General features: G+C 36.9%; 2 protein-coding genes across 2 annotated transcripts; one reads left to right on the top strand and one right to left on the bottom strand.

Moving 5' to 3' along the window:
* Positions 1-7,504: 7,504 nt before the first annotated feature.
* On the bottom strand, positions 7,505-8,860 carry RTNLB13 (Reticulan like protein B13). The gene is made up of 4 exons (XM_078987547.1): positions 8,501-8,860; positions 8,206-8,419; positions 7,925-8,136; positions 7,505-7,840 (listed from the first exon to the last, which is right to left on the bottom strand). Exons 1-4 carry the CDS (start codon positions 8,580-8,582, stop codon positions 7,644-7,646), a joined length of 705 nt encoding a protein of 234 aa, XP_078843673.1. The 5' UTR covers positions 8,583-8,860; the 3' UTR covers positions 7,505-7,643.
* Positions 8,861-12,995: 4,135 nt separating this feature from the next.
* LOC145040862 (uncharacterized) lies at positions 12,996-14,048 on the top strand. Its single transcript, XM_078988751.1, has 2 exons — positions 12,996-13,166; positions 13,239-14,048. Exons 1-2 carry the CDS (start codon positions 12,996-12,998, stop codon positions 14,046-14,048), a joined length of 981 nt encoding a protein of 326 aa, XP_078844877.1.
* Positions 14,049-15,032: the final 984 nt, after the last annotated feature.

The following is a 15,032-nucleotide window of genomic DNA, read 5'->3' on the forward strand; positions in this document are numbered from 1 at the left end:
ATGAAGATTGCCTTGGACTCGGCGAGTCTGGTCGCGAAACCCCCAAACCCTTCGAGTTGAGACTCGAATCAGTGAGTCGGGTGGAGGCTCAGTGAGTTGGACAGGTTTGGACTCAGAAATCGGTAGACTCGGCGAGTCATGGACTGACTCGGCGAGTCGAGTCAGGAATGGAAGGAATCTGACCATTTTGAACTCAGCAAGTCAGTAGGGTGACTCGGTGAGTAGGGTTGACCTGGAAGGTTGACTTTGACCAGGAATTTGACTTTGGACCAGGGTGGACTTGGTTGTCTTTCGGGGGTCAGTCAGACTCAGTGTTGCATTGATATTGGTAGTTCGGGGAGCAAGAGGAGCAAGAGTTCCGTGAGTTTTCGGGCAGCATCTAGTGAGAGCATCAGCAAGTTCAGCCAGTGCAGGTGAGTTTCCCTTTGTGTGAATGGGTCTAAGGCCACAATGCCGGCCCATGTAGTTATGAGTAGAAGACCCGGGGGTTAGCCCTAGGCATAGTATGCTAGTATTGTTTGCAGGACGAGGTCCAGTAATAGCGGGAGGGTGCCCAAGGAATTGTTTATATATGATAGTTGTACTTGTTGTCTGTGTGATACATGTATGTGCCTGGTAGGGAGGTGAGTGTGGGCGAGGTCCCGTATCTCACCAATAGCAGAGTGTGGATGGGGTTCCATATCTCACTAGTAGCAGATTAAGGGCGAGGCCCGAACTAGAACAGGAGTGAGAGTGGTCTAGGCCCGTACCTCACTACCATTAGGAGCATGGACGGGGTTCCATGACTCATCAGTAGCAGGACATGGGCGAGGCCCAGGATAGGCGAGGCCTTAGGATAGAACTAGTTGCATGTGTCAGTTATGTGTTGTGAAATGTGTATGTGTAATTATTTGTTGACGGGCGAGGCCCTGTGACAGGCGAGGCCTAAGTAAAACAGATATGTATCCGAGCGGGGCTCGAAGCCAGGCGGGGCCTGGAGCGGCGGGGCCTGGTGCGGCGGGGCCGTTGTAGCGGGCGAGGCCCGAGGTAGGGGGTGAGGCCCAAGATAGGGGGCGTGGCCCAGTATGTGCAATATGTGGTTTTGCATGGTATGTGGTAGGGTGGGGAACTCACTAAGCTTCGTGCTTACGGTTTTCAGTTTTGGTTTCAGGTACTTCCGGTAGCGGAGGAAAGAGTTCGGGGTGATCGCATGGCACACACCATAGATTAGACAGCCTGGAAATGTTTACTCTGATAACGAACATGTGTTTTGAAAACTTATACTCATATTATGTTTTGGAATGATGACTTTACTTTAAGTAATGATTTATTAAAGAAATTTTTGGTCTTAAATTTTGGGTCGTTACATCAGGCGTCGAAACGTTATGAAAAACTGTCACCCAATGGACTGTAGCTAACAGTCAGGGCGCTAGATCATGACGTCCCGTATAGATCTATACACATTTTACACGCTCTCCCAACGGGAGACTCTAGTTATAATGGGCAGGACTTTAAGTAGTACCTTTTAACAAAAAGGTAGCATTGAATATGTAATCGTCTCACGGATTCTCAATTAAGTCTGTATTTAAAGTGACAATTTTGTATGCAATGTTTATCCTCTTTCACAATGTTTGACAAAGCATAAAATCATAAGTTCATTGAGTGCATAAAATGGTTTAACAAAGATGGCTACTTTGGATACTATGCATTTTGTATAAATCTAATGCATGCAAGGTATAACAAGAGTTTTCACGTTTTCACTCGGGATTAACCGGGTGTTCACTTGTATTCTCCCCCGAAATTTATTAAAGAACATTATAAAGTATTTGAAGATGTATAAAAGGGGTATGAACTCACTTGATTGAAGTGGTTGTTTTGAAGTAGTCGAGAGAAGACTTGAGCAGAACTTCGACAAGAGAGAGTTGAAATCTCGGGATTCTCTGGGATCTCGGGAGTGTAGAACTTCCTTCGGAACTCGAGTATGAAAAATTGGGGCTTCAGGAAGGCTTATCGAGGTAATCAAGCAGAGTAACGATACTTAGGTGGAAAGAAGTGAGCACAAAACCCAACACCCTTAGGCTTATATTTATAGGGGCTGATATGGGGTCTCACGTCGTTAAGTTTGGATTTCTCACGTCATGAGGCTTAGTCAGCATGATCCTTTTCGACGAGTTGATGTGTCTGACACTCTGGAACCCATCAATCACGAGCTCACATCGTGAGCATGGTTCCCTCACGTCGTGAGGCTGAGTCAGCCTCGGGTTTTGAGTCCCGAACTTGTAAAATCTGTAACTTTCACGTACGAGCTCCGATTTTGACGTTATTTATATGTACGCGTAGGTGTGAAAAGGCTCTACAACTCTCGTTTAGAATCTGTCAGCTAATTTGAATTTATTTTTATCATATTATTTTCAACAGGCCGGACCTGGAAAAGTCCGTTTAAATCCCATAACTCCTTCATCTGTTGTCTATTTTCGTCAGACTTTTTACTATTGTACTCCTATTGTCAGGGTCTTCAACTTTCGTTTAGGTTGTGTCGGATAAAGACCACTCAATCTCTATTTCGAGTTTTTTGCTGTCTACTGCTAGGTCAGAAACTTCGAAAATTCATAACTTCCTCATACGAAGTCAGATTTGGGCGTTCTTTTTATGCATGTTCACGTTTTAATGATATCTACGACTTTCATTTAGATATCTAAGGCTAAAAAGTATTTTATTTAAATTTCTCGTTTTATGTTTAGCAACGCTTTACTGGTAGTGTTATGAATCTTTGATTAGTCATAACTCCTGCGTTATAACTCGGATTTTAGTGTTCTTTATATTTTTGGAAACCTTATCACGATATCTACCACATAATGTACTCAAACAGAGCTTTTTGAACATTTCATTTTCGATGACATTCTTATTACTTCACAAAGAGATTACAAGACTCGATTTTTAGACATTACATTGACCTGAAATAACGGGTTGTTTCAGCTTGTACTTAACAGAACCCAATATTACTAAACTAGGTAAGGAAATTTGGTTTTTGTCCATATTTAGGTAAGTATGTTTTTTTCGTACAAATTTGACCAGTAAAGTTGTTTGACCTATTAATATTCATAATAGGGTAATGTTACCACTAATTATCGGTCATATTACCCTATTTTGAACAGGTCAAACAAGTTTAATGGTCAAATGTGAACGAAAAAAATATGGTTACCTAAATGTGGACAAATACCAAAGTTCGTTACATTTATAGGTCATTAACCCTAATAATAATAAGATTTTTGTTTATAGAAAAGTCATAATATTTTTATTTGCATAAATGTCTTGTAAACTCGCAAATTCGGGCTAGTCAATTTAGAAACCATGAGCGTCAAAAATGACTTTTTGATAGAAGATTATTTAGAATAAATAATCTTAACCAAGTTATAGTATATGTCACAAAGTTTCCGTACATATAAAGAACGCCGAAATCTAAATTATAACGAAGAAGTTATGACCTGTTGAATTTTACGGCAAAACTAACAAGGCACCGAGAATCGTAAAAAGTGAAATTTTGATAAAATGTTTTTAGCCTTAGATATCTGAATGAAAATTGTAGTATATGTTAAACCGAGAGCATGCATAAAAAGAACGTCAAAATCTGACTTCGTATGAGGAAGTTATGATTATTCTAAGATTTCGCATAGCAGTATACAGACTAAAATTCGAATATTAGATCGAACGATTTTTAGCCGAAATAACCTACACGAGAATCGAAGGTCTCATTAATAGTAACTCAACAGTAAAAAGACAGATGAAAACGAACGTCGGATGAAGAAGTTATGAATTTTTAACGGACTTTTCGTGTCCCGGCCTATTAAAAATATATACTTAAAAATAAAGTCAAGATTAGCCAACGGAGTCTAAATCAAAGTTGTAAAGTACGGTCTCACCTACGTGTGGATATAAAGAACGTCAAAAACTGAACACGTATGCAAAAGTTTTGAAATTTAGAAGATAATTAGTTTTTAGAGTAACCAGCGAGTAACACGTGGCACAATCTGAGTCGCACATTCTTCCCCATGACTTTGCATGAGATCGCTACACATGGAGAATTACGCCCAACTTAATTTTAAGTACGCTTAACGTAACCCTTAAAAACCCATTACGCTCAGCGTAATTCTTGAGTACACTTAGTTTACTCGGCGCTGACAGCCTATAAATAGAGGCGTTTTTCCTCATATGATGAACGGGAATTGGACTCTAATATTTGAATTGGACTCTAAAAGACCTGAGTCTAAGTGTTGCATCATACGATGAGAGGTCATTAGAACATGACCTGTCGGTCTATTATAATAATCGAAGGAAAGAAATTATCTTAAGTTTGTTAAGAAGAAGAAGGAGTCTCCAATAAGGATCGAGATTGTGGCTTAAATGTCACGATTGAAAGTCCAACATGAGATAGAGAGCAGGTGTAAGACTGAACACCGTATGTAATAAGAAGTCCAAGAGACAGATATTTATTCGAAGGAACATAGAAGTTACGATTATCACCTAGTATTAAGAGATAACATATGGAGTCATATAACAAGCCCTATTTTATTGATGATTCCAGGACGTAATCATCCTAAGGGGGAGATAACTATAACACCTACAAATTCGGGCTAGCCAATTTAGAGACAATGAACATCAAAAATGAATTTTTGATAGAAGATTATTTAGAATAAATAATCTTAACCAAGTTATAGTATATGTCACAAAGTTTCCGTACATATAAAGAACACCGAAATCCGAGTTATAACACAGAAGTTATGACATGTTGAAGTTTTACAGCAAAACCGACACGTCACCGGGAATTGTAAGAACTAAATTTTTGATAAAATATTTTTTAGCCTTACATATCTCAATGAAAATTGTATTATATGTTAAACCGAGAGTGTGCATAAAAAGAACGTCAAAATCTGACTTCGTATGAGGAAGTTATGATTTTTCTAAGATTTCGCATATTAGTATACGAATGTTGGATGAAGAACTTATGAATTTTTAATGGACTTTTCCTGTCCTGGCTTGTTAAAAATATAACTTTAAAAATAAAGTCAAAATTAGCCAACGGAGTCTAATAAAAGTTGTAGAGTATGGTCTCACCTACGCGTGGATATAAAGAACGTCAAAAACGAAGCTCGTATGCAAAATTACGGATTTTAGAAGATAATTAGTTTTTAGAGTAAACAGTGAGTGACACGTGACACAATCTGAGCCGCACCTTCTTCCTCACGGATTTGCATGAGATCGCGACACATGGCACATTACGCCCAACGTAATTTTGAGTACGTTTAGCGTAACCCTTAAAAGCCCATTACGCTCAACGTAATTCTTGAGTATGCTTAGCGTACTCGGCGCTGACAGCCTATAAATAGAGGCGTTTTTCCTCATTTTTCTCCACACCTTTTCTCAAATTCTCTCCCAAATATCCCCAAAGCCTCAAGGCTTTTCTCTAGCCTTTCTTAGGAGTTAGTAGCAAGTCCCAAAGCGCCTAAAGGCCCTAGGAAGAAGAGCTTTCGGCTCAGAAGTTCTGCCCGCGCAGAGCCCGGTTCTTTGCTAGACTCCAATATAAGTGAGTTATGTCTACCCTACTTTAAATATAGCTTATGTTTAAATATAATATCGTTATTATGAACCTATAAATAAGATTTATCAACGATTCGAAGTCATTATACTGATTGATCTACTTATAGGAATGATGTCTAGGTTGTGATTTAGTGAGGTGTTTAAAGTGGGATTTCCAAACAGTATACTTCATATACCAAACGGACCCTACCTCCGATATGATCCTACCTGGTTGTTCCATACTTGATAGACCATGAAGTAGACTCTGCGTTAATGACGAATCTAGAGTAATAATTGGTCGCAATAAATATTAGACTAAAATCTAGTGGTAATAATACTAGGTTTCGTCGAAGGAAATCATATTGTTAAGAAGCGAAGCGCTGCTTGAATTTCGAGTCGTCACTTTCACAAGTGAATGCATAGTTACTTTCATCTTACACATAAATATGAAGTATTCTATATAAATTACATGTTATGTGTGCATGTTATCTGTTTACTTGATATCTATGATAGATGTACGATCTTATACATGTTTTAAATGCTTTAAACTGTATATGTATTTTATATCTACAAAATATGTTGGGTAAAACATAAGTAGATGAATGATAAGGAATGAAAGCTGATATAAAGGGAAATTGGCAGTTATAGACATAGTGCTCTATAGGTGAACAATGACAGTAATGAACTTAGTACCCTATAGATGAGCATTGGCACCTGTGCCACAACCTGTAGATGTTTTGATCTTCAATGTACTCTAAACATCCTAACATGTTTTGATCGACATTCGCGCCTAATAGAGAACGTTATAACCCTGGCAGTTGCGCCCAAAGGACAATATCGGCAGTTGCGCCTAATAGAGAATGTCACAATTCTGGCGGCTATGCCTAAATGATAATATTGACAGTTGTGCTTAATAGATAATATTGACAACTGTGTCATTGGCAACGATGGACTTTGTGCCTACTCCTTAGGACAATCCTTAGGACCGAATGATAAATGATTCTTAGGGTTGATCCTTAGTAAATAAAGAAGATAATGAAGATATGTAACTGAGTTGATTGTTTAATGATTAAATATAATTATATTATTGAAAACCCTATGTACTCACCAGGTTTCCCAACTTAACCCACTCAAGTTTATTTGTATTGCAGATGTCAATATGAAGCTACATTCACCAAGGGATTAAGGAAACGTATATTGTAAATGAATGTAAGGTCAGTTTATGCTTATATTTATGTATTGACAATGACATCAATAAAATACATTTCTTCGGAAATGCTTTGATAAATTTATCATGTTTTTCTTAGAACAAATTCCGATATTCTGATTTTCAAAATAAGGATAAACAAATTAATTTGACTAATTCGTAAACTGATCCGACTAGTTAAAAAGGATCAAAATGAAAACTTTCTTTAAAAATATTTATTTGGAGATTTATTTATTTATTTTATTTATAAGAGAAAGAAGAATAAGATGAAAACAAAAATTAAAATTTTAAAAGTCGTATGAAATTATATTTAAACGGGGAAAAAATAATTACAAAAAAAGACTTCATTTTCTAAAAATATAAAAATCAAAACCAAAAATTGTCAACGAAACTGAACTACATTTTACCGCGTACACACGCTAGTAAGGACCTTTGGTTTTTCAATCAGTTTACTTCGCAAATTCTTCCAGGATTAATAAACACAAAGATTCGTCAATGGTGTTCCTCGAGATGCAGCGACTTTGAGTTCAAGCAATTTCCGAGGTAATACCCTGAACTTTTGGTCGAATTTCGTGTGGATTCATGTCTATATTCGACTGTATATGATGGATTTAAACTACAGAACCCAACACAAATCGTTAGAAATCGGATATCTGACCGAGATTTTGTTTCTGGGCGTGAAGAACTCCTCAAAGACGCAAGCAACCCGTTCGATGAAATGCCTCAATGACAAAATATTACAGGTTACCTGGTTACGTAATCCGTAATACACCTCAAATTCATTGACATGCATATGGACTTTATATATATTCACATCAACATTATTGCAAAACATCGACACTTAACATACTAGACAATCGTCATAAATCATAATAGTTCTAATCTATTCAACTTTCTTCTCCTTCGCCTCCTTTCCTGGTGAGTTGACTTTGTCTTTGACTTTATCCATTAGATTCTGCACATTCTTCTTCATCGTACTGTAAAATTTCATACTCTGCATCTGCAACCTCTCCCCATGCTCCCTTATCTTATCATCATATTTCATCCAAATCACAGGCGCACTCATACCCACCATAGTTCCTGCACACAACACCAACTCATATCATCATCATCTAACGACAATAAATCAAACAGTTGGTGGGCATAAGGTAAATAGCTACATACCTATGTATAGAAGAGTAAGTAGGTCTGAACAACTGCCAATGACGGAAAGTAGCCACAGTCCAGCAACCGCCGCCGCAAAAACATACCACTCGCTTTGAGCACCAACTTTAAACACCCACCTCATCGCCTCCTCGCCGGAAACCCTTATCCAGTTTGCAATTCCGGTGACTGTCTTCTCCGATATCCCTAGCCCCGACATACTCGGCTCCTCTCTGTGGAATAACCAATAGAATTATAACTGGGATATTCATGAACGCCAAGTGTTCGATGAAATGACTTACTTGTAAATGAGCTTATAAACATTAGCCCAAGTGAAAAGAGATGACACGAGAAAGATGCCAATCCATGAAGCGACGGTGATGAAATTGAAGCCGTAAACTTCCATCACCACCCATAAAACCGTCGCGGTGGTCACCACCCCTAAACTAACTCGCTTTTTCCTCCACATTATTACGTCTTTCATGGAGTAATTACCATGATCTTGATGCAATTCGTCTGTATTAATTAATTGATTAGATATGTACACACACACACAGAGAGAGAGAGAGAGAGAGAGAGAGAGAGAGAGAGAGAGACCTGTTGATGAATGAGAATGAGGGTGAGTTGTTGTTTCAGACATTTCCGATGATGAAGGAGGATCGTGTGTTGGTTCTGCCATTTTCGTAGATTGTTGGAGCGATTTCTGAGTTGTGTATGGTGTATAAGGTATAGAAGCTTTCTTCGGTTGTATTCTGAATGGAAGAGAGGCAGATGAAAAGGGAAGAACTAGAGTGCCTAGGTGTCATAGGAAGATAACACGTGGCAGACATAGGGTAATACGTGGAGGACATTCATGCACACCGACGATGCTTCTTCTGATGATTTTATTCTTTTTCGTTCTTATCTTTCAAAATCGGCCGGGCTCGGTACGAGGTTTTATTTTGTAAACGGTTGGTTGGATTTGGAAAATTCACAAATCATAGCTAAAGAGTTATATACATATAAATGAAAAGAAAAAAAAAAACATAATTTAACTAAGGTCTATTAAGGTTACGTTTTCATGAACCAAGTATTTTAATATCTGAGTTTCGAACAATAATATATTCGAATAGTTTGAGCGCAAGCTAAGCTCGACTTGAAATAGATTAAATCGATTTCGAGTATTGAATGGATTCGATTCAAGTATATAATGAGTCTATTACATTTAAATTGTTTGAACGATTATAAAGTTAAACTAGGGATGTGCTTCGGACCGATCCGAACCAACCTGAACCCAAACAATCCAAAACCCAAATTGGATGAAAAGTGGGAACCGAAACCCGGATTGATTATACTAATACGAGACCGGTTCGGATCGGGTAATACAGGTTTCGGTTCGGTTATTAACCCGAAATAACCCAAATAAACATGTACACTATATTTTTGACCCAAATAACCCAAATTAACCGGAATGATCAAAATAACGAATAACCCAAATAAAAAAAAATCTATTTCTGGTCAAGAAAATAAATAATAAACATTGATAATTCATATTCCAAAAATTCATAATTATAGTCCAAAAATCTCTAATTCATAGTCCAAAAATCCATAATTCATGATTAAACATTAAACATTAAACACCCAAATTAAAATATGAATATTAAGTTTTTTACAAAATAACAATGACCAAATACAAATTAATTCCTCGGGAATATTGATTGGTTGTTTTCCCTTTCCACCTCCATTGTTTATCGCGTTTTCCAATCCTTTTGCGACGTCATCATCTTTCAAAACTTCATCAATGTTGTCCACAACTGAATTTCTTGATTTCTTTACCCAATCTTGGGTGCAAACCAAGGCCTCTAATATATTAGCGAACAAATTTGTTCGATATGGATCTAATATCCGCTCACTTGTACTAAAAGCCGCCTCGGACGCCACAGTAGAAATTTTTAATCCCAAAATATCTATCAACATAAAGAAAGAAAGTGTTAAAATATAATTATAAAAAAAGTATACAAATAAATAAAGTTACACCTTTCACAATACGAGCTAGAATAGGGTAAAGAGATGCATTTTGTTTACACCAAAGTAGAATGTCAAAATCTTTATTGTATTTAAGTGGTCGCTCGTTTAGGTATTGTGTCAACTCCGTTTCTGTAGATGCTGATGGGTAATTCGCTTGTACTATTAAATCACCCATAAAGTCATTTTCGTCATCAAGCATAATTGCATCTTCATGAGCACATGTTTGACTTTGAGAAGACTCGGTATTGTCGAACTTTGCTTTGTAAAAATTAAAAAATTTCTCAAATTTTTTCATTTCCCGTATTAAGGCCTTAGCCTTCAAAGTGACTTTCCGAGTTAAATATGGGAGGTTCTCCAGTATTCTTCAACTTAATCAACTTCTCAAAGGCTTGTTGAAGAAACTCAAACTTCAACCGTGGATCTAATACGATCATAAAGTACAAAAAGTCATTTAATTTTTCAAGATCGCCCCAATAATTTTCATATTTCTGCATCATATTGATCCCGTTCAAGCAAAATTGGGGAGTTGACACCCAATCTCTAATGTGGTTGTACACATCGCATATTTCTGCCAAAAAAAAAAAACCGATGTGTCATAGGTTTTTTTGACGTCGATATTATGTCGGTTATTACATTGAATTTATCGAGAAATCCAATCATAGCTCTACAAATTTTGAAATCTTCTTCTACGGGGGACACAACATCTCAAACATATGTAGGATCTATTAAAATAAAATAAGTGTTAGTTAAAAAAAACATAGCTTCCATCCCTCATGTTTAAGAGTCTATATCTCATTGAATATACAACCAAAATAGCATAAAAATAGTGTAAAATGAATGTTAAATTGTGATCTACATGCTGGGAAAAAAATCAAGCAAATTGGACAGATAATGAAGAAGATATGGCAGTTCAAAGTGGACATAAAAATCAGCAAACATGCTGAATCACAAAAAACAGCTTCGATACCCCATGTTTAAGAGCCTATATCTCATTGAATATACAACCAAAAATAGCACAAAAATAGTGTAAACTCAATGTTAAATACTTAAATTGTGATCTACATGCTGGAAAAAAAATCAGGTAAATTAGACAGATAATGAAGAAGATATGACAGTTCAAAGTGGACATAAAAATCTACATACATGCTGAATCACAAAAAACAGCTTCAATACCCCATGTTTGAGTGCCTATATCTCATTGAATATTCAACCAAAATAGCATAAAAATATTGTAAACTGAATGTTGAATTGTGATCTACATGCTGGAAAAAAATCAAGCAAATTGGACAGATGATGAAGAAGATATGGCAGTTCAAAGTGGACATAAAAATCTGCATACATGCTGAATCACAAAAAACGACTTCAGTAGCCCATGTTTAAGTGCCTATATCTCATTGAATATTCAACCAAAAATAGCATAAAAATAGTGTAAACTCAATGTTAAATTGTGATCTACATGCTGGAAAAAAAATCCAGCAAATTGGACAGATAATGAAGAAGATATGACAGTTCAAAGTAGAGTTCTATCGGGTTGGGGAATCATTGCACAAAAACTTCTTGGATTTCATATTTAACTCTTTCATGCATTCTTTGAACCTTTGAATTCGTTGAGTGGAATTCCTAATATATCTAACCGCCTTTTGCATGCACTTAATACTAGATTGGTGTTCATCAAACTCATCATTAACAATAAGGTTTAGGATGTGGGCCATACACCTTACGTGTAATTGTTTCCCCCCATCGTATAAGTTTGGTAGTTTTTTCATTAGAAATTCAATTGCTTTGTCATTGGAAGTAGCATTGTCTACGGTTATGGTCATTACATTATTGATACCCCACTCTTCAAGATAAGTCAACAACGTGCGCCCAATATCTTCTCTCCTATGACTATCTAAAGATTTAAAGTTGATAACTCTTTTGTGCATGACCCAATCTTTATCAATAAAGTGGGTCGTGACCACCATATAGCTCGATCGTTGACATGAACTTGTCCAACAATCGGTGGTCAAATGCACATTCGGTAGGGGATTACTAAAGAACTTATTCAACTTTGCCTTTTCTTCAACATAATAATCGACAACTCTTTTTGAAACTGTGGTTCTACAAGGCAAAACCACTTTCCCGTTCAATGCATTGGTATACTCAATAAATGTTTCATTCTCTACAAACTTAAACGGTAATTCTCCAACTACAAATAAGTTTAACAAAGCTTTTTTTATTCTTTTCTCATCATGCTTCCAAGTGCCAATACTATTCTCCTCATTTTCATTTTTTTTTTGAAATTTAAAGTGCTTTGTTTTTTTAAATTTTCTTCTAAAATTTTTGGGTTTTGTTTACATCTTTTTGTATGTCTAATCATACTAGATGTACCGTTTTCGTCGGACTCGGTTTTGAACAACGTGTCACACCATTTGCATTTGCTATGTTGAACGTTGTTAACCTCAAGTTCATCATAATCGGCCCAACAAGCCGTTGTTTTGGCATATTTCTTCTTCTTCTTTGTTGTTTGACATTTTCCGTCTTTGTTGTCAATTTGAGTGTTATCAACCAAAACATCTTCATCATCAATCTAAAACACAATAACAAAATGATTTTAATATCATCAAATAGAAAAATATGTTCTTTATCATTGAAATACAATCATTAATCTGAATTACAATAACACAATGATTTATAATCACATAATACATTGAAATAGATTAACAATATTAACATAGCATATTATATTTAATATGATATAATATCAATGATAACACTTTGAAATAATAACATCATAACTGTTGGAATCCTAAGTCTTGGGGTCCAAACAATCTAATTTATGGAAAGTTTAGTTTATGACAAGTTGGTCATAAGTTTCCTAGTCTAATACAAGTTGGTATGTTAGGCTATATATACGTGTCCATAATCGAGTTTATGATTATGAGAACAGATAGTAAAAACATTGGTTTTGAGTAATTTTCCAATTAATCAAAGAGTTATTTTGGTTATTTGTTTTGCATTCTTGTTTTCAAAACTTTAATTGGTATCAGAGCTTAGGTTGAGAAGTTGTGAGATCGATTTGTACTTGTTGACGACTCAGGTCAACATGACAAATACAGGGGGAGAAGGAGAAGCTCTGGTGAGAGTGAAGGAGGTTGGGACAACCTCAGTTTCGCATCTGATGCTCACATCCACTAACTACACCGTGTGGGCAATGCGTATGAAGGTTGTCTTGCGCATCCACAAAGCCTGGACTGTTATTGATCCAGGAACCGATGTCAATGAAGAAAAGGACTGCCTTGCCATGGGTTTGCTATATCAATCCCTACCAGAAAACCTCATAATATAGATTGGAGATCAGGATTCGGCCAAGAAATTGTGGGATGCGATTAGAGCACGTAATGTGGGCGCATATAGAGTTAAAGAAGCGAGATTACAAGCCTTGATGTCGGAATTCGATCGCCTGAAGATGCTCGAGTCAGAAACAATCGACAGCTTTACCGGAAAGCTGTCCGGAATCGCGTCTACATCGTCGGCATTAGGAGAAACGATTGAGGAATCAAAATTGGTGAAGAAATTCCTCAAATCATTACCCAGAAACTTCATTCACATCATTGCATCTCTTGAACATGTACTAGATTTAAAATCGGTAGGGTTTGAAGACGTAGTGGGTCGATTAAAGGCATACGAAGAAAGAACAAGGGAAGAAGATATTAGCGAGGCAGATCAGTCGAAGGTGCTATTTGTGAAATCGACGTCTGAAGTAGGAAGCTCGTCGACTGGTGGAGGTAACTCATCGGGAACGAAGGGAAACTGGAAAGGATCGAATGCGTCTAATAAAGCGAATGAGTTTAATGGGACTAATGCGTCGAGTGGATCCGGGTCTGGAGGGTCATATGGGTCAGGCGAGCCCAAAGGGAATAATAGGGTTTCTCAAAGCAATCGGCCCAATAAACTGTCCAATTCTAATTCCGATTGCAAAAATTGTAATTGTTGTTGTGGCAAGAATCGGAAAAATAGGGAAAAGGATCGATCTAAGGTGATTTGTTTTCGGTGTGACAAACCGGGTCACTTTGCTTCTGAATGTCCGGAACGACTCCAAAAATTACAAGACGGTGATTTTTCGGAACGTGACGATAGTGACGAATCCGTTTTTTAAATACGGATCGGGTTGAAGAATTCTCTAGAAGGACTTAGAGATTCCGGGGTGATTATTGGAATCCTAAGTCTTGGGGTCCAAGCAATCTAATTTATGGAAAGTTTAGTTTATGACAAGTTGGTCATAAGTTTCCTAGTCTAATACAAGTTGGTATGTTAGGCTATATATACGTGTCCATAATCGAGTTTATGATTATGAGAACAGATTGTAAAAACATTTGTTTTGAGTGATTTTCCAATTAATCAAAGAGTTATTTTGGTTATTTGTTTTGAATTCTTGTTTTCAAAACTTTAATAACAATTAAAAGAATAACAGTAGATTAAGATAATGATGCTTCCTTGAGTTTGTTGACTTGGAATCCAATTGTTCATGATTTAGAATGATTCCTTGGAGATGAAGATTAGAATTCGATTTCTTGATAGTTGAGTTTAGGTCGATTTCTTGAATGCTTGACTTGATTTTTTTTTGGTGATCGATCACAGTAAACGATCGTAGGTGTGGAGGATTTTTTTATTATTTTTTTTTGTGTTGCAAAGCCGCTCGATGAGTCGATGGAACTCAATTGCTTAATCGAAAAAGTGGAAACTGGGAATGATGATCGATTGATCGACTAGGGCAAACTGGAGTTTTTTTTTGAAACTCCGATGATAGCGAGATACGGCATTTGCACGACTGACATGAGTTGATACACAATACGCACGACCAAACTGATTAAGTGACCATTCATTTTCTCGACCGGTCTTTTTGGCCCGATTAATTCTTTATTTGGGTAACCCGGACCGAATAACCCGAAACCCGAATTGGGACAAATAAATACCTGAGAACCGACCCAAATAAATAATCCGGTCCTAATTCGGGTCGGTCCGGTCCGGGTTTCGGTTTCGGTTCAGGTATTCTGTCCAAACGCACATCCCTAAGTTAAACTATGCGAGAAACTGCACATTACTTTACCCTAGTAAGGTCAGAAGGAGTCGGTGCGGGAAG

Source organism: Lactuca saligna, chromosome 4, assembly GCF_052625555.1.
Source record: "Lactuca saligna cultivar CGN05327 chromosome 4, ASM5262555v1, whole genome shotgun sequence".
NCBI lineage: Eukaryota > Viridiplantae > Streptophyta > Magnoliopsida > Asterales > Asteraceae > Lactuca > Lactuca saligna.